Here is a 20,028-nt window from a genome sequence, read left to right on the forward strand (position 1 = left end):
ATCTCGTCACTGATACTACCCACCAGTGCCCAATTCCATTTCTAAAACTTATGAACTTTCCAAAACTACTTCCGATCTGAATTGCTCTGGAAAGGGTGGGCGGGAGGGAGAAGTTTGCCCAACAGTCTGCTTGGGAATCTCTTAATTATCATGTCCATCTTCTCGCACTTGGTGGTAAATGATGCTAATTTTTTAAAGATGATTCCAATCAAATTCTTACAATACGATTTTATCGTTGGATTCTGATTTTAAACAGACGTAAGTCGAGGCCTTACTATCTAAATAAACAGTTCAATTCCCTCCAACGAATTTTATAAATTACTCTTTCGAAATACTTCCAATCTCGTAGTTGGCCAACTTATTTTCCTCTTATTCAACAAAATCAACGAACTCTCTTCGAAATGGAGTGGAATCTCGTAGCAGGTTATGGAGCTAACTCCAAAGAACTCACTCTCATGTACTTGGAACGAAACATCTATCAGGCATTCAGAAGAAGGATTTCGAAACCAAATGTTCCTTCTGAAGGAAAAGAGTTTATTGCCGTGTTTTCCACTCTGTTCTAAGGACGCCAGTGTGAAGACAAAACTCAATGTCTTGAAAGGAAGAATTTCTCCTTCCTCTTTTGGAAAGTGCCGGTCTCATAACGCAAGATTCGATTTACTTTTACGACAAATGTAAAATGCAATCTAAATCATTGAATGGAAATGATTCAAAGTTCAATATCCAATCAGGCACGACGATGAGATTCAGATTTATATCTAATGAGCCTCTAAAGCGATCTGCTTCTTCAATGACCTGCAAATCATGAAAAGGTGAAAAAATCAACTAGTTACACAAACGACCACACACTCTTTGCATGGTGTTTTCAAAAGACATGTCGACCATGAGACTCTTTCATCTTCTCTCCGATTGGTTTCAAACCTTTCCATACTTTTTTCTGAATGAAAATGAAAGGCTTCTCATCAAGTCCAAAACCACCACTTATTCATCATCATCATCTTCGAATACTTTATATGAAAATTCTCCAAAGAAAGGACTCATTCATTTCCGAACCGTGATTCATCCTTTCATTCCGTGTTGTAACTTTCTGAATTTCCTTTTTGCACTCTTCTTATTTCTTGTAATGATTTGGATAGATTTGTTTTTTGGTTTTGGAATTTATGAGAGTCGCCAATTCGTTCTTCTTGAGAATTGCAATCTCTCCAACAACACATCTTCTGCATCATCCATTTCCTCCTCCATCATGATGAATTGTTTTCTTCCCTTACAAAACAGAACCATCCAACAAAAAGAAGGTTTTTCTCTCATCCAATACTATTTCAACATCAATAATGCAAGTCTTATGGAGACTCACTCATACTATGATCGTTCTAGTGGTTATATCTCTTTACCTCCAACGGTGGATTTCCCGTATGTGGTTTGGAATGATTTTTGTTTGTCGAATCATTCTGAAAAAGATGCATTCGAGTGTTGGAATCGAACCGTTGTCGATCACATCAAACTTGTTCAAGGATTTCCTTCATTTTCGGTGTTTCTGAACCACAAGACGCATTTTCAAGAGTTGAAAAAGAATTATTGGAGAAAGAATGAAAATAATGAAATGAAAGCAGTGGTCATGAATCAAGATCTACGGGTTTTACTCAAAGAGGATGTTCAAAAGAAAGTGAATTTTGGTCGAAAATTGTCTTTCATTGTTGTGACAATTCTTGCGTTGTTTGCCACCATCGCTTATTGCCTCTTTTACATTGTAAGGATTTCAGGAAGTACTACACATGTTTTTTCTTGTTGTTGCGGATTCAAAGCAAGCCGTACCAATTGTGAAGATTTCGAAATGTGGAAAACTTTTGATCCTTCTTTCAGGATTTCCATCAATGAATCATTTCAGTCCAAAAAGAAAGATGAATCATTCTTTTCATTCGAAGAGAAAAACAGAAGCTTAGTGATCAAGTGTTCCTTGCCTTCGCATGAATTGGGACCTCATTTGACAGATGTTTTTCTTTCCAATCCAGTCGATAAGGAAAAGCTAATTTTGTACGAAAGAGCTGTGAATAGTTTTGTCAACGCAGGCAGAGGCCCATTCAAGGTTCGTTTCTTGCTACCAGTCGCCTTACTTCTAATCATTTCCTTTTCGAGCTCAATTATAATATTTACTCTTGCATTGACTCTTCTAAAAACAATGTTGTTTACAATCATTGGACTTTTTGGATTGGTTATGGTCTTTTCAATTTTATACTTTCTTTACAAATTCGAGTGCTCTGGAATGCATTATTTTGTGACAAATCACAGACTTGTCATTGTTGAAAGTATGAGCGATTGTTATAATATTTATTATATCATGCTTCAAGATATTGAAAGAGTTTGGATGAATGAAGATGACAAGTTGATGGCTGAAATTCATGATGAAAAACATGGTTTTGTGAAAGGTGTGCTTCTTGAACGTGTTTCTGATCATCAATTTTATTTGAATGCTCTTTCCAATTAGAATTTATAAAGAACGATCTTTCAATAAAATCCTTTCCATAACCACCAACATCCACCAGTGCTGGATTTCTACAAAGTTCTGGAAGTCGAAGCGCAAGAAGTCATCTCAGTGTTACATTTAGAGAAAGACATGAATATGTTGTTATGCTTTCAAGACCACATTTCCTTGATGAGAAAAAAGTGTGAAAATACTTCCTTGGTCAAGCATATAAGAAGAATGCATTGAACATAATCATCTATTACCTAATCATATATTTAATTGTGACGAGACAGGTATTGTTCAAACGTTCCTTCAATCCGATCCAATCCCAAAATCCGATCTAATTAAATTTCCTCAATGTTGCATCCTTGGTAGATCAAACACCGTTCAGCATCCTTTTTTGATCCTGAGATATTTGTAGGGATGATACGCCTTGGAATATTGCTGAATTTCACAATAAAAAGTTTTCCATCATGATCTTTGTACATTAAACCCTGGTCGTAAAAAATACCTCCAACATAAGTAGGTCTTCCCTTATAGACCGAGCGAAAAAAGACCTTCTAGTGTTTGGAGAAAGAGTTTCTTTTCCTCCTCATCCAGCTTTGAAACCAATACATCCAATCTTCGGCAATATTCGTCCTTCGTTGAAGTGATATATTGATTAAAATCTTCATCCGTACCCTTTTTACCTTGCAGAAAGGAGGCCAATTTTCTCAAATCTCCTGGAATTCTTCCTGTCACATAGTCTATTCTTTTATCCTTTGAATCTAAACCAAAGTCCGAAACAAGTGTATTAAATTCTTTTACTGTTGGAGGAACAATGCTAACTATTTTTAAACTCTCTCCTCAGGAAATGGTCTTCAAAAGAACTATGAGCACTTCCACAATATATGGTCGTTGAAAATGTGCCTCTTGTAGAGCATGTCCATCTTGTAAAATCATGGAAATAAGGTTTACTAGCAAAAGTCTTGCCATTGTCGTCAGTTTTGAACAATTCATTATGTTCGTCAAACAAATAGAACACTCGTTGATCGTCTGCAACATTTTTGCTCAGATATGAAACAATATCGCCTGATTTCTCCAATTTTGAAATAACGTCCCGAGAAAGAATATCACTATTCAATGATTGATTGTTGGCACCAGGAATGTTATCTATAATGTAACGGCGTATCCAAGTACCACAAGATGGAACATAGAGTACTGGAATTGAATTCACAAAGGCATAGGCAGCAATGAGATATAATGTATATGATTTTGAAATCCCATGAGGACCTGAGAAAACAAATCCTTCTGCACCAGCAACAACCTTTTTCAGTATATCAAACCGCTGACGAGTCAAAACATATTTAGCTGTTGGATCAAAGTCTTTTGGAACTAAATCGCCATATTCTTGAAAGATAGGGAGTTGAATATTTGTACCAATTAGTTTTTCCAGTTTTTCCATGTTGTTTGGATCATGTAAATTACGGAGGTAATCATATTTGGGATTTGTTCTTTCCTTTCTTAATTGTTCAGATATTTCGCCTTCTAACCGATGCTTCCAACGATCAAGCAATTCGGATGATATCTCAATAAAATTACCTCTTATCAACTCGACAATCCATTCAGCAACAGCTTTCCAAGTGGATTCTGGTACTGAAGCAAGGTCCTTATTGCTTGTTATAACATTGGTGGCGTATTCAAAGGAAAAATGTTCATTTTTCTTCTTAATAATATCTTCGACAATCTTTGAAAGAGATCTCCCATCAAATTTCGCATCGTACAAAGGTTGTGCTTGTTCTATGGTTAATCCGGCTCCTCCTTTTGATTTGAGTTCGCATAATGCAGCCTTTGGTTGTTCTTCATTCCATAGACTAAAAAGTTTGGGCATCAATGCGTCATTGATCCAACGTACCACTGTCTTGCAAGTACTTTCAGAAACCTTAGAAAAGTCTTTGCTGCGAGTCATAGATTTAAAAGCAAAATATACATTTTTTCTCTTGATATCCCTTACAATGTTGTCAAGAGAAGTCCCACAAAATCAGCACTGTGTAAAGGTTTTAGCTTGTCAACGGACTATGAGGTTCCACCTTCACCTTTCTTCATACAAAGAATAGAAGCAACTTCTTCCTTTGTCCATTCTTCGATTTGTTGAAGGAGAGAACTACTGTGGACACTTCTTGAATGGGAGAGTTGTTATTAGCGGTTGGTTGTGGTGCTGTATAGATTGATGTTTGGTTGGGATCATCAGAAGCAGTTGGTTGTTCTACATGGTTGTGCTCAGCACCACTTCCATTTCCTCCCGGGCCGTTAGAAGAAGAAAGACTTTTTGTTGTTACTTCATCTTTTGCCAACAAGGAAGATAAATGGAAAGAGCGTACCGGCGTGTGTTCTTTGAAAGATGATGATTGGACAAAAATTTCCGGAGCGAGAGGTTAGAGTTTGACCCAAGTATATCAACATCAAAAACTACACCTCTGAAAAACCGAGAGAAAGAGAGTGTTGGTGTTGTTGATGAGGCTTGTTTACCACAAATAATAAATGGCGAGCAGCGTTTTTCATCTCATCAAAATATTTTTTTACCCTTAATAACACCACCGTCTCTAATTTTCAAGTACCAAAATCCAAATCAGTCGGCAAATTGGAAATGAAATTCAGTCAAAAATAAAGCCAGTCGTCAAATCAGTAAATTCCTCATTTTCATGCTGATTTCCAAAAACCAAGACGAATTTAAAGAAAATTTTTGATGCCCGAGGTTGTTTATTTAATCAATGTATATCCACTCATGCTCTTCTCTATTGTGATGAAAAACTCTTCCATTTGTAGCTCGTGTGGAAATGAACAGGAACATGTTTGGTCTGAAATTGTTGAAAATTACAAATTAATGGTTAAGGGAGAGATTCAACAATTTGATGATGTTAAAGGTTTGTCAATCTTGGTAAGACTACTATACTTTACATGGACCTCACAGATCGCTTGTGATATGATACACAATTTACTTGAAGGCCTCTGTGCCAAATTGCTGAACAATTTGAAAAATAAGTACAACATTGACGCTATTTATTTCGTAAGTTGAGATTCTTGAGAATTTTCCCACTACTAAAGGAACGATAGACAAACTATATGAAATCAAAACACCTTCATTCTATCATTGAAGAGTCCGTGGATTGGACGAATTGAGTTATTTCAAAGCAATATCGAACATTACATGATATTTGCTTATTGTATTGAAGTTTTTAAGGATGAAATATCAGACATAGACTTTCCACTTTTATACACACCATCACGCAAATCACCTTAAAAGCTTAAGAAAGCAAATGGGTGGGAAGTCATTAAGCAAATCAAAACGCACGAATATGCCAAAAATTTTTTGAGCATGAAAATATTTTTCGTTGCTCAACCAAAGTTTACGATCGAAACATTCATGCCCATCACTTCTTTCAGAACATATCATGGTACTTTTATAAACGTGTTTGGTAAAATGGTAAACATTTACTACACTTTACTTTTCAAGGCAGAGTGATCAGAATTTGTGTTACCATGATACAAAATAAGCACATTGATTTGATGGCACATAACGCGCTCACAAATTCGTATTTAAAATCAGAAGAGAAGGAGGGTTTTTTAGTTGATATGTTTGTTGTTGTTTAGATGGTTGTTTTTGAGGATAGTTTTAATGTCGATCAGTTTTTCGTGTTTGGATTATTCAATCAACAAGTATCTCCTGCAAAAGTTCTACCTCTATATTGAATACAATAAATCCTTCTAAGGATCGGTTCAAAGACACATGCTCTTTTTTAAGGTTTGCTTTTTTAAGGTGATATATCCCTAAAGCTTTCCAAGAGAATGATCGGAAGGAATTGATAAAAACAGCCGTAATTGGTGGTTGAAACCTCAATCTCCATGATGGGCGTTCATTCCATTCATTATTCCTTTATTTCTTAAGTGTTTGTTCATCGGTAACTGATCATTGGAGTCTTCAAGTCCTTACATTCCAGCTTGAAAAAAATCAACAACAAAACAACAATACTCCCTTTCCGGAAGAATCACAATGAAACTCTCGCGATTTCTCTTTTGTTGGTTTTATACCTTTACATGGATAGCCATGAAACTCTCTCATCTTCTCTCCGATTGGATTCATACCTTTCCATACTTTTTCCTCAATGAAAATGAAAGGCTTCTCATCAAATCCAAAACCACTTGTTCATCATCATCATCATCCTTTTGTACAAGAGCTGCTACTTCTCCAAAGAAAGGACTCATTCATTTCCGAACAGTGATTAAGCCTTACGTTCAATGTTGTAACTATTATTTTCTTTTTTTCCTTATTTCACTCTTTGTTTTTCTTGCTGGGGCTTGGGTAGATTTGTTCTCAGGTTTTGGAATTTATGAGAGTCGCCAACTCGTTCTTCTGGAGAATTGCAATCAGAATTCCTCCTCCCTCATGATAAATTGTTTTTCCTTACAGAACAGAACCATCCAACAAAAAGAAGGTTCTTCTCTCACTCAATACTATTTCAACATTAGTAAGGCGAGTCTTATGAAAACTGACACATACTACGATCGTTACAGACATGGTTATATCTCTTTACCTCCAAATGTGGATTTTCCGTATGTGATTTGGAATGACTTTTGTTTGTCATATCATTCTGAAAAAGATGCCTTGGAATGTTGGAATAGAAATGTCGTCGATCAGATCAAAGTTGTTCTTGGATTACCTTCATTCGAAGTGTATTTGAGCAACCTCATACAATATCAACAGTTGAAGAGTAATGTCAAGAAACCATTGGTCATGAACCAAGATCTGCAAGTTTTACTGAAGGAGGATGTTCTGAAACTAAGGGACTTGGGTCGAAGATTGTCTTTCGTTGCTGTGCCAATTATTGCGTTGTTTGTCACCACTGCTTATTGCGTCTTTTACATTGTGAGAGTTTCAGGAAGAACTACATATGTTGTTGCTGGTTGTTGTGGGTTTAAAGCAAGTCAAACGAATAGTGATGATTTCTATATGTGGAAAACATTTGATCCTTCTTTGAGAGTTTCCACCAATGAATCTTTTGAGACCTTAAGGAAAGATGAGGAAGAAGAAACATTATTTTCATCTGAACAGAGAAATGGAGACACAGTGGGTAATAGAAGCTCATTGATCAAATGTTGCGTGCCTTCACATGCTTTGGGACCTCATTTGACAGATGTTTTCCTTTCCAATGCAAAAGATGAGGAAAAGCTCATGTCCTATGAACGAGTGGTGAACAGTTTCGTCAAAACTGCAAGAGACTCAATCAAGGATCGTTTCTTATTTCCAATCGCCTTTCTTCATGTCATTTCCTTGTTGTGCTTTTGTGTATTTTTTTTTCTTGGATTGTTTCTCTTTTTGAAGTCGTTTAGTTTTGTGATAGGATTTTCCGGGTTGACTGTTGCCATTTCAATGCTGTACTACCGTTACAAATTCAAGTGCTTTGGAATGCATTATTTTGTGACCAATCACAGAATTGTCATTGTTGAAAGCATGTTCGATTGTTATAATATTTATTATATCATGCTTCAAGATATTGAAAGAGTTTGGATGAATGAAGATGGCAAGTTGATGGCTGAGATTCATCGTGAATACAATGGTCATGCAAATGGTGTGCTTCTTGAACGTGTTTCTGATTATCAATTTTACTTGAGTGCTCTTTCAAAAAGATAATTGACTCATCCAACAGGCAAGCACACTGCGATTAGTTGAATCACATCTACAAAATTCTCATTCTCAATGATTTCACAAATTCAACTTTTTAATTTACACAATCCACATGTTCTTACACTTGATGCATCAAGGAATCATGTTGTAATTTCGCAGCAGCAACTCTCTTTCTCCACCACAAAAATGCATAGGCAGGAATACTTCCAAATATCACACTAGATAAATAAGCAACAACTATTGCTACAAACATGTTCATGTAGAGACTTGCTACACATACTGAAATAGCAAATAGTGGAATACTAGAAGATCCTAACATCATGGCAGGAGCAGCCCTTACACTCGCTTGCTCTCCCTTGTAGAATGATTTCAAATTTTTAACATTCCACCGAAAAAGATCATCAACATACCTGTGTTAGCCATAGTGTCACCATAGCAGTTAGAAAAATCGCAGGAAATGCTGTCAATAGCCCAGAAATAATACTAAACTTCAATCCACTCAAAATGACTGAAATTGCAATAATGATAAATGTAAATATTCCCCTCGAAAGAATCATCCACCATGCAGCTTTTTTTGGCAGGCGTGGGGTTTTTTGGAATGGTGATCGTCCAATTACATGGAGTGCTAACAATCAGCAAGAGAATGTAAAACGCACAACCTAATCCTATTAATACCTCATCTGACAATGCGACTGTTCGAGTAATGATGACAAATATGGATGCAAGAACAAACCAAACAAATAAGGACAGAAATATCACCAGACACATTTTCAAAATAATATATCTTCTACTTTGCATTCCTGATGTTGCATTTGTCGTTTCTGGCATACTATTTTCAACAACAGAATCGTGATGCGAATTTTCATGACTTGGATCCATTGAGGGTGATAATAAATTTTCTTTGGTTGACTCACGAGATAATTCTTCTTCAACTCCTTTCATTGTTGAGAGGGAGGAATAAGGAGATTCTTTATCGACAGAAGTCGATTCAAGACTGGTTTCATCTCGTACTGAAGATTCATTCATAATCGCAGACGAGTCGTCTTCTCTCGAAGGATTTTCTTTCTTTTCCTCAATCATCGAATCATTTTGCGAGATATTGTGACGTTTCCAGAGTCTTGATTTGATTTTCTCAAACATGTCAGGAAATACTTTCCACACCAGTAAGAATAAGCAATTACAAAACAGTGCCAATGGAATGACAAAAAATTGTTGAATTAACACATGCTTCTTCTCCTCCCATTTTAAATTTCTCTTATTTGCTTCAATAATGAATCCAATAGCTGCTGGGACAATGGTGGTTGGTAAGGTTCCAATCACTCCACCAATTTGAGGTCCCAATTTTTCAATAATGACCGTCACTAAAATTGCAACAATTCCAGCAAATAAGCCACTCATGAATGAATTGAAATAGAGAGACTGAATCATTGGCCACATCCATTCATCCAAAAAAGAATCACTTGTTCCATTCATCGATGAGTTGTTGTTTTCTAATAAAATCATTTTCTCATGCACCAAAATTGAACGTTCTTGTGAGTTGATCATTGAAATTTGAAAATAATTTAGAGTTAATAAATTATATTTTGATGACAATAAAGGATCATTCTTCGGCAGTTCCTTTGACGACCACAAACATGATGATGTTGCAAGTGTTGTTTTTCCTCTCATGATCATCATCACGGCGGCCAACACTAAAACCATGATCCGCAAAAAATTGTTCATGCAACGGCGGAATAGTTTGTGCGGAGCCATCTTTGTGTTGAGGTATTTTGTTCTTGTTCGAATGATAAAATTGAACATTGTTGTTCAATATTTATTACGTGTGGCCTTTCAGTCAACCGCTGTGAACGATTGGTTGGTCATTTCATTGCAATATCCAAAAGGAACAATTTTCTCAATTACCAAATCAAGATTTGGAGGTTATATTAGACCCAGGAAACTCTATGGAAGATGTCATGAATGATTCAATGCAGTACTTCTTTGATGAGGAGTCAGAACACTTGTTCATAAAGATGCAGAATCGACCTAATTATGGATCCTATTACACAGAAAATTGGAATTTTACAGGTAGGTTTGAGGATTATTAATTATTGATGGCATATTTTGACGATTTTATTAACATGCCAATTCATAGCTGACCCTAATATCGACCTAACTTTGGTTTCAGTGATGAATAGATCCGATTTCTGATTTTTCTCAAGTGACGATTGATGCTTCCTGTCCAAATGACAAGTGTTCTCCCTCCTCATTCGAACATTCACCAAATTCACATCTCTTCCAAAAGCTTTACAATATGGAGGAGCGGTACGCAGGAATTCTTCAGAGCTGTCAACAATCCTCAATTTCTCCTGTTAAATTTGTTCCAAAACAAGGAAGTGGAGCTGTCTTTGCCTTCACATCACCTGATCGATTACAAATGGATTTCACAGTACATCACGACTTGGTGGGAACTGCCTTAAAAATTGAGATTGGATTTGACAAAGAAGGTCAGGAAAAGCGATTCCTTAAAGTACCTTACTACATCTCTCCTCACTCAGTCGTTCGATTCATTGTCGATTTGAGCTACAACGATTATTTGAGCGTTCTGAGAGGAGAAATGTTTGTCAAGGTTTCCTCTCTTCCAAACCCAGATGGGCATTTGAGAGCCCAAGTGTTGTGCAATCTTGGAAAAGCGAATGGATGCTCTCTTCCAAAGCCAATTGCAAAAGTCGATAGATGTGCTGTGTCGAGTTCAACCATGGATATCTACACAGATTTTGAGAAAACTAAATCCATGTGGACCTACGGAGTCTACCAACATCCACAAGATTCAGCAAAGGCCTATTTGAACACTTCGTATGTGGTTCCTGAAGATTGTGGAACTTCCTCGTTGAGAGTAGGATTCCAACGTGGCTATCTCTATATGAATCGAGTGGATAAGAATGCTGCAAGAGTGGATTTTACACAGTACAAGTATTTGGAATTTATTGTAAAGTCATTGACAGGGGCTGTCAAATTGGTGTTGTATCTGTCTGAAACTGTGAACAATGTGCTCGTCGATTTACCTGCCATAGCAAAACTGCCAGCGAAACAAACTTTTGGGATTCGAGTATTAAGATTTCATACTCGACAAAAAAATGGGTAATGTTAACCACCTGATCAAACTGTAGTTTATGCTTCAACTAAAACGAAAACACGTCATGTAATTTCCTTTTTGAATCACACTTCGGAATTGTTATATTACAGCCATGTTGTTGACAATATTACAAAAATTGGCTTCCTAGAATTCGTGTAGAGTTCATCATTTATATATTAAAAATTATTAAAATTCATCGCGATGGGTAAAACTTTAGAGATTCAAGAACACCTTCCTGCACTTCATTCTTTACATACCTATCAATACGAAGGCGATCAATATTATTCTGCCGATGAAATTGTTGGATCGTTCTTTAAAAAGGAGAAAAATCAAAAAATCTGCAATATTATCGAAAGAAGCTATGGCAAACACATCACGATCAATAATTGCCAACAGCAAGAGCTTGGGTTTCCAAAGGTAAAAAAGTCCGCAATTTTGTTAAGCTTGGCAGCCGTTATTGGAACTCTGTTAAAGTTGTCGAAGAAAGATCATCATGATTTATTAATTCAACACCTGTTCCAAACGCATCCCAATCACAACAGTGATCACTATGATACACGTATGGATGACGATGAATTATTTGATAATTCAATGGAAGAAATTTTCAACCAGCCTCAAGTCGAGGACCAAGATGAAGCTTTCAATCAATTGGTTGCTGATGCTGCATCCTATTTTGTTGACGAGAACTCTAATGAAAATGATGATGATATTCATGAAAATAATATTATAGTAGAAGCTTCTGATATAATTAATGATGCAAGTCAGCAACATGAACTTAATATAACCTCTCAAGATTACTCTCAAACAGTAGATAGTATGGAAAAAGCAAACACTGATCCTAACCTTTCTCAACAGTGGAACGATCAATGGAACGCTTCTCAAAATTGTATACAATATTCTGGGCTTAAGTATGTCGAACCATTCATTTTGGCAGACCAGACTTGTGAGACATATTTGTCCCAATTTGCACTTTGGAACTATTTCAAGCCTCAACAGCAATCACAGCCTCAACAATTCCCAACACAACCAATTTACTCAACAATATAATATTGAACAATGGGAAAATTGTTATACAACTGATACCGCTTTACAATCCAATACATGTGACTCATTCAACCGTTCTCAAGCACAATCTGATAATGATCAACAAGTAGAATTGAAATATTGGGAATGTGCTTGTTGTAAACATCAAAAAGTCCAAGCATGTCCTCACAAATACCCTGATATTCAATCAAATCAAGACAATTACAACCGTGGAGCGAAAGATCGAGCAAAAGAAATAGTGTCTATATTTGAGAAAATGTTAGGTACTTTAGGACATGATGTACATGCATGGCTTGAATGTTATCTTCAAACTGATGAAGGTATTAAAACAGTAATCCAAGAATTAGAGCAAAATATTAGATACAGCCATCGTTATCAAAAACTGAAAGAATATCTAATTGAAAAGAAAGATGTAACTATTGTGCAATATTGGCAAGATAATAACTTGATTTCTGATGTTACATATCATAACTTACGAAAAGAAGTCAATTTAATGACATTACTCCCGACAAGGAAAGAGATGACAACATCGAAACAATCACTAAATGAACAAGTTGAGAAAACTTTCAAATTACGATGTCCAAGTTCAAACTACATTGGATATATTATAGACTTAGATCAAGCCATATTTTATATTCTGAAGCTATGTATGTCATTAGGGAAAAAATTACCCAAGAAAATATTTTTTAAAATTGGGGTAGATGATAGAGAAATTAATGGAGTTAAACAAGTTGCAATTGCATTGGTTCCACTCAATTTAAGAGATGTGTTTCCATCGCAGGCTGTTTATTCTGTGTTTTATATTGGGTTATTTCAGATGAAGGAAACAAAAAAAAGTATCAAAGAAACAATTGGAACGCTTCACGATGAGATTGAGCGTGTTTTGCAAAAACAATATTTTGGGAAGCATCAAGTTTGCCTTTTTTATGTTTCAGACATGCATAATGTAGGCATAACGTTCTCATTTGATTTATGTCCCTATTGTATGGCTCAAACTATTGTAGATTTTGCATCAACTCCACGCGACTCTCTTGATGGCCAGTTACCTTTTTCTCCTTCACAAACAATACTATGTGCTTTTCATATCAAACAGAGGCTAGTAGAAAATGTTATTGGTTATATGGCATCAACAACTTACAAATATGAGATTCAGAAAAATATACAAACATTACATGGATTGGAAACATTTAATTGGAAAGAGTTCCACGAACGAGTATCGAATTATGGAATTTCTCAAACCTCAGCACGATCATCAACCAAGTCATGTATGCTGTCGGGAGATCATTATAACACTATTTTACAAAATATTGAGAAAGTTATTGATAATATTGAACCAAGCACCAAACAAAAATATTTACAAATTCTGAAATTGTTGCGAAATATTATCATTATTATTGAAATGCATCAAGATAACGAAAATAATGACAATGTATTGACAGCAAATAAGATTGCGGAATTGGATAAACTGATAATGCAATTCTTAGTTGCGTGTTTTTCAATATGGACTCAAGGAATTAAAGCTCATTATTTCCATTTTATAATTCATGTACCCTCAATAATGAGCTCTCTTTTCAAAGAAAAATTATCACTCTCGATTTTGAGTAACCAGGGATTCGAACGGTCTCATTTATTTCACCATGCAGTGTTTAATCGAATTATTAACAATGAAAGAGGTCGTATTCAAATACACCCAACCAAACAATTGCTATTGTGGCAATGGCGAAAGGTATTAGTCGCAATTGACTTGAAGGAAAAAATAGGAGAAACATATTGGCATGAAAAACGTTTAAAAAAGCTTTATTCTTGGAATGCAAATCATGTCAAACCATAAAAGAAATTGTATCAATAATATGATGCTTCTTTAGTGGACCCAACCATAATTACGGATCGTGATAATTTGAACATGATGATTCAAAAGATCCAAGAAAATGACAAGGAGAACAGGAAGAAGCAAACTTCCAAAGATACAGACATCAATGCCTTCGCTGAAAGAGTAACTGCAACAATGTCACAAAAGAAATGGAAAGGATGTCCTAGCAATGATGAATGAAATCAAAAACTTTCAATCCAACAATCTCCATTCTTTGACTGTACCCAATGACTGAGATGTGCATAATATAATTCGAATGAGGTGTCGTAGGAAATGATCAACTTGGATGCAATGTAACGATATTGAACAGTTTCAAGTTCTGAGCGAATGGGCCTGTTGAATCTCTTTCTAAGGCTGTCAATTATATGCTTTTGGTCGACATTCATATAATTCTTTGCCCAAGTCCCATCCCCGAAAGAAGGAAAGTTTGGATAATTGAATTCGTAAATGATGTGACGAGTCCGTTCAATGTCACCTTCTCGGTTGATCCAAGGAGAATATTGCTCCGCACGAACATACTTCTCGGGCCCCATAGTCTTACACATATACATATCAAAAACGGATTCTTTACACTCACCGATTGGCAATCGAGTCCGTGCTGGGCCGTTGCAAGGAGAATTCATGTCCCACAAAAAGTTGAAAAGCTTGAGTTCCATATGAGCAGCTTGTTTCCGATGGGAGTTGTGAGTAAAATGGATTAAATTGAGAGGGCTTGGATGCATGGTGATTGGTATCTTATCCACTTTAACAAAGGCCTCCAATGGATGATATTTGTAACGACGACGCTGCCTTTTTGGTGTACTTGATATCTTTGAAGGTTGGGAAGGTGTGATCTTCTTTGATTGCTCTTTTGGCATTGTGCTGGAGAGTGTTGTTGCTGTTAATGATGATGCGATCAGTGATCGGTGTTGAAGCAATGAAGTTGATGGTAAGTAGATGAGGTTGTGAATGATGCTGATCAAGAAGTGCTGATGATGGTTGATCAGGGTAACAGTTTATATTTGTTTTGTTTCGATTGTTCTTGCAAGATGGTAGCGTCCCAAACATTTTATTTTTTTTCAATTCCGGATTGCCAAATCCATCCTGCAACTGGGTCTATTGGCTTGTCTTGCTATGTTTGACAATTCAATCCAAGCCTATTGATCATTATGTCATTGACGATACTGTTTTTTCAAGAGTTCGAGTTCCACTTGCAGAGCTTTCCACAACCTCCAAACTCGAAGCTCATATCACTAGATTAGTGTTCAAACTGTCACCTTATCACACCTCTACTTTCTATGAAATGGTTTTTGAGAATTTGCGTTTCATTAAGGAGCCAACCATTGCGGAATCAACCATCGTTCCAATCACTTCTAAAGAAATCAAATACTTGACCGATGCTTCTTTTTGTGGAGCGAAGGTTTCGTCACAGATCGTCTTTGAATAAATATAAACAACACTGGATTGCACCAGATGGAAAAACTCATAATTTGCTTCAGACTGTATTGTTTATTTGTAAGGCTCTCTCATTTCACAACCATATTTATATTTTGGATAATGAAGTGATTTTGTGAAAAATTGAATTTGTTCGTTTTTGGTGTGTTTTCCAAATTCCATTTCAACTCCAAAAAACTTGCGAAAGGAAATAACGGCGGTTGATTGGAACCCAAGAAGCAACAACAACAAAAATTTACCGTTACACAACGACGTCGTCGTTGAGCAAACGAATTTGAACGGTAAGTCATCAACTACTTGTCTCAGCAGCACGTGAGAATCGTGAGATTCAATCATTTCTTCTTCTTCGTGGACGATGATCGTGTTTGGTTGATTCGTTGTAATATGATATTGATTTTGATTGTTTTATCATCTTGTTCTCATTCTCCGAATGGTAATACTGGTAACAAAAGTAGCGAGCTCTCATATTGTTATTATTACATCTAGCCCTACTGTAGTATAGGAGAGATTTTTTGATTCAATCGTTATCATCATCATTACGAATTGCTATTGAGTGATGAGGTTATAGAGCCTTTCAACTTATTATTTCTATATTTATTCCTGATACACACCAAGACAAAAATAATTTATTGTTAATACAACATCTCCTAAAAACAAAGAACCTCACATTTCCTCTTCGAACCAACAACACCTCATCATCATCATGGATTTCTTACTTCATTTGAATGCCTATCACGCACTCAAGAATCAATCTCAAAATTCCGAAACGGAAAGTGTTTTAACGAAACGACAACTTCAACGCACCGAAAAACAAGCAAGAAATGACCATCTGGAACTTGTCAAACAAAAACAGTCGCTACAAAGCTATCAAGAGGAATTGCAAACTAGGTACAGAGTCTTGCAACAAAAATTGCAAACACAACAACGCGAGCAGGAGCAAATGAAAACAGAATTAACCAACAAAATTGAGAATCTTATTAAGGATGGCAAAACTATGGAACAAAATTTTGCATTGCTCATAAAACAAAAAGATGGAGATATTGAGAATTTAAGATCTAGAATGGACATTGAAACCAAACAACATTCAATTGTAAAGAAAGACTTGGAGCAATCGATTGAAGAGCTAAAGAGACAGATTTCTGAGAAGGAAAAGAAAATTGAGTCACTTATTTCTGAGATACACTCCCTACAAGAAAAGCTTCAAGAAACCATCACAACAAGCAAACATGAAATTGAGACATTGGAACATCAAACTGCCGCACTTCACGCAGAACTGGGAGAAATGAAATTATCCTTTGTCACTGAAAAAGAAAATTTGATGAAGCAAATTTCTGACACGGAACACCAATTAAGTCTAGCACAACAAGAACATGCCTCTCTTCAGTCAACATATAACTCTACTCTCCAAGATTTACACAATGTCACTCAACAGTTAGAAGGAAAGAATGAAGAAATTTCTAGCATTAATTCCCAACTCTCCATGTCACAGTCTGAAGCATCTAGATTGAGAAACGAATCCACACAAACCAAGAGTAAATTAGAAACAACGGAACAAACAGTAGCTTCACTCACAAAACAATTACGAGAAAGTCAAGAACAACTTAACTCCATTCAAAAGACTCTCACAAATAAGGAATCTGAGCTTCAACGATCAGAAAACTCGCTATCAGAACTCAGAGAGACACTGCTCCAAAAAGAAAGCCAAATACAGAAGGAAGAAAGTGAATTCCGTGCTCTGGAAAACTCTCTAAGACAAGAAGTATCATCTCTCAGTACAGACGTCTCCAACTTAAAGTCACAGCTCGAAAGTCTCGAAAAATCGAAGCAAACTCTCCAAGAGGCTAAAGAACAGGAAATTTCTCTTCTTCAATCCAACATTTCTCAAAAACAAAAGAATATTGAAGAATTGGAGAGAGAGAAGGAACAAATCCTACTCGATATGAAACAAACAACAGAGGCATTGAATAGTCGTATCTCAGAACAGGAACACAATCTTAAATTACAAAAGGAGCAGAGCGACTTTATGAAAGAAAATCTAGAGCACACTATATCAGAATTGCAAAATACCATACTGAAAAGAGAACAAGAGATTCAAAAGGCTAGTGAGGATCATCACCAAAAAGTAGAGGAACTTCAACTCTCCATTAACTCCTTAACTCAAGGTTTGTCACAGAAAGAGATGGAAATGTCACGTCAACGTGTTTCCTTCGAGTCACAAACGGATACACTGTATTCCCAAATTGAAGAGTTAAAGAAGAATCTTTCCAAGAAGGAAATGGAGCTGTCTCGAAAAGAGCAAGAAAAATCTCAAGAAATTGCAGAGCTCAATAGCACTCTCGATCACATGAGAAATATTCTGAGCAAAAAGGAAGAAGGTCTTCACGAAAAAGAAGAGGAAGCCACATCGTATATTGAAGGTTTAAATAAGATCATTAACGATCTAAGAAATACCATCACCAACAAGGAGACAGAATATAAGAGACTTGCAGAGGAACATAAAAAGGAAGTTGACTCTCTTAATGACATTATCTCACAGCTCAGATCAGAAATAATGACTCTAAAAGAAAAAGATCTCCAACGGGAAGACACCATTAATAAGTTGAATATGGAAATTTCCAAGCTCAACACTGAGAAAGAGAGTATGGCTACAAAAGAAGAAAGCAAGATCAAAAAGGAGGAAAACTCATTGAAAGAAAAGCTCGAAGAAGTATCAAGAAATGTCACAAGATTGAAGTCCTTGTTAGACAAAGAACGTGAAGAAAAGGTAAAGCTCAGTAACGAGAAGAGTAAACTCGAAAACGACGTTAAGAAGGCAATGTCGCTGCTCACAAGTAGCAACAACAATCATGCTCATGAGGTAACTCTTCATTCAACAGTCAACAATAAGATTCAAGCATATGACGACAAAATCAAAGAATTATCAATGACTCTCGCAAAGGTGCAGAAGTTGTACCAAGAAAAGGTTACAAAACTCGTTAAAGATAAGCGCAATATGCAATCAGAACTCAACAAGCAACCCGTAACAACAACAAATGGCACTACAACAAAACCCAACATTGCCACTCCTGAAGTACCTTCCGTGCATATTTTCAACCCTATTGGAACTCCAATTTCTAAAAACACTTCATCAACCCATGATGTTCCAGAGACCCCTCCAAAACAAATCTCCACTCCTGTCACTCCAAATGTAAACACTCCATCCACACCTAATTCTACCGCAACGACTTCAACACCTCCTGTTGCTCTCTCTCCAGCCATCCAATTCCTTCTCAGAATGAAACAAGAAGGTTTCAAAATTGAGGAAAAGCCTTACTATTCTGAGCTCATGGAAACCATGAAAGGCAAGTCAGTAATGGCTTTATTCAGAAGAGCTCAACAAGCTATTCCTGGCGATTTAGATCCAAAAGATTTGTATTACTACACTGAGAAGGCTATTGGCAAATGGATATCAAATATTTGTAAAGAAGAATACGATACCACTTGGACATTATATGATAATTTGAAGGATGGTGTGTTGTTTTGTAAAATAGTGAACAACTACATCTTCCCAGAATATTCCAGCCCATCGAACAACAACACTCCAGTTTGTGTTTTCAAGTTACCAGTGAATAAGCAAATTGAATCTGAAAATGTAGCACAATATATGAAGTTTTGTACCGTGCTGAACGTTAAACCATTATTCACGTATGAGCAACTTGCCAAGACCTCCACCAGCTCTTCAGAGAAGCAATTAATTTTACAAAACTTGTGCATGTTGTTTGAATTGAGTATGGTGTGTCAACAAAACAAGAAGAGAAAATTCGAATTTATTGAAATTTTGAAAAAGAACCTCTCGTCACGTACGAGTGTTGATAGAGTTTCCAGTACGACCACAGCTTCAAACACTTCTTCAACCACAAGCACTCCACCTCCATCCAACAATGGCACTCATGATCAAGAAACTGCCGAGCACAACAAGAAAACAAGTCGATTCAGTTTAAGCCCGGGAGGTTTGACCGGAATCAAAGATACCATCAAAGATTCCTTCTTCAAGAACCTTACTCATCTTAAGGCAGGAAAAGAAACCACCAAGCCACTCATTGAAGAAGAAAAACCTGCAGATGAATACTTTGACTGAGTCATGAGAGTCTCAGAGTCTATTAGAGTCTCACATCATCGATCACTCAATAATAAACGACCCGTTCGGGGTATATCAAAAAGTAGAAGTCGTGACAAATTTTAGTCACAACATAAGAAAAAAATTGAGCGCAATCCGAAAGACATTTTCAAGCTTGAATTTCATACGTTCAATCAAAATTGTGAGCGTGGTAACACTAGAAGAGACAAGTACCTGTATTTCATTCATACTTTTGAGTCGTAGTAGTGTTGATTAGAGCTTCCTAACACTAAACTCGAGGAGCATTCATTAAATTTGATATTCTCCGCGAGTGTTTAGTGTACTA

At 36.3% G+C, this 20,028-nt stretch overlaps 7 protein-coding genes across 7 annotated transcripts; 5 read left to right on the top strand and 2 right to left on the bottom strand.

Annotated features, from left to right (window-relative positions):
* Positions 1–1,243: 1,243 nt before the first annotated feature.
* Positions 1,244–2,482, top strand: FDP41_011699 (uncharacterized protein; the record flags this gene model as incomplete). Its single annotated transcript, XM_044702136.1, has 1 exon — positions 1,244–2,482. One exon carries the CDS (start codon positions 1,244–1,246, stop codon positions 2,480–2,482), a length of 1,239 nt encoding a protein of 412 aa, XP_044566551.1.
* An 802-nt stretch (positions 2,483–3,284) lies between these two features.
* FDP41_011700 (uncharacterized protein) lies at positions 3,285–4,409 on the bottom strand (the record flags this gene model as incomplete). The annotated part of the gene is made up of 1 exon (XM_044702139.1): positions 3,285–4,409. One exon carries the CDS (start codon positions 4,407–4,409, stop codon positions 3,285–3,287), a length of 1,125 nt encoding a protein of 374 aa, XP_044566552.1.
* A 2,082-nt stretch (positions 4,410–6,491) lies between these two features.
* FDP41_011701 (uncharacterized protein) lies at positions 6,492–8,129 on the top strand (the record flags this gene model as incomplete). The annotated part of the gene is made up of 1 exon (XM_044702140.1): positions 6,492–8,129. The coding sequence occupies one exon, from the start codon at positions 6,492–6,494 to the stop codon at positions 8,127–8,129; it is 1,638 nt and encodes a 545-aa protein (XP_044566553.1).
* Positions 8,130–8,241: 112 nt separating this feature from the next.
* On the bottom strand, positions 8,242–9,596 carry FDP41_011702 (uncharacterized protein; the record flags this gene model as incomplete). The annotated part of the gene is made up of 3 exons (XM_044702141.1): positions 8,242–8,478; positions 8,534–8,631; positions 8,741–9,596. The coding sequence occupies 3 exons, from the start codon at positions 9,594–9,596 to the stop codon at positions 8,242–8,244; spliced, it is 1,191 nt and encodes a 396-aa protein (XP_044566554.1).
* Positions 9,597–10,416: 820 nt separating this feature from the next.
* FDP41_011703 (uncharacterized protein) lies at positions 10,417–11,247 on the top strand (the record flags this gene model as incomplete). Its single annotated transcript, XM_044702142.1, has 1 exon — positions 10,417–11,247. One exon carries the CDS (start codon positions 10,417–10,419, stop codon positions 11,245–11,247), a length of 831 nt encoding a protein of 276 aa, XP_044566555.1.
* A 192-nt stretch (positions 11,248–11,439) lies between these two features.
* FDP41_011704 (uncharacterized protein) lies at positions 11,440–14,113 on the top strand (the record flags this gene model as incomplete). The annotated part of the gene is made up of 2 exons (XM_044702143.1): positions 11,440–12,146; positions 12,226–14,113. The coding sequence occupies 2 exons, from the start codon at positions 11,440–11,442 to the stop codon at positions 14,111–14,113; spliced, it is 2,595 nt and encodes an 864-aa protein (XP_044566556.1).
* A 2,176-nt stretch (positions 14,114–16,289) lies between these two features.
* On the top strand, positions 16,290–19,703 carry FDP41_011705 (uncharacterized protein; the record flags this gene model as incomplete). The annotated part of the gene is made up of 1 exon (XM_044702144.1): positions 16,290–19,703. The coding sequence occupies one exon, from the start codon at positions 16,290–16,292 to the stop codon at positions 19,701–19,703; it is 3,414 nt and encodes a 1,137-aa protein (XP_044566557.1).
* Positions 19,704–20,028: the final 325 nt, after the last annotated feature.

This window comes from Naegleria fowleri (genome assembly GCF_008403515.1).
Source record: "Naegleria fowleri strain ATCC 30894 chromosome Unknown tig12, whole genome shotgun sequence".
Taxonomy (NCBI): domain Eukaryota; phylum Heterolobosea; class Eutetramitea; order Acrasida; family Naegleriidae; genus Naegleria; species Naegleria fowleri.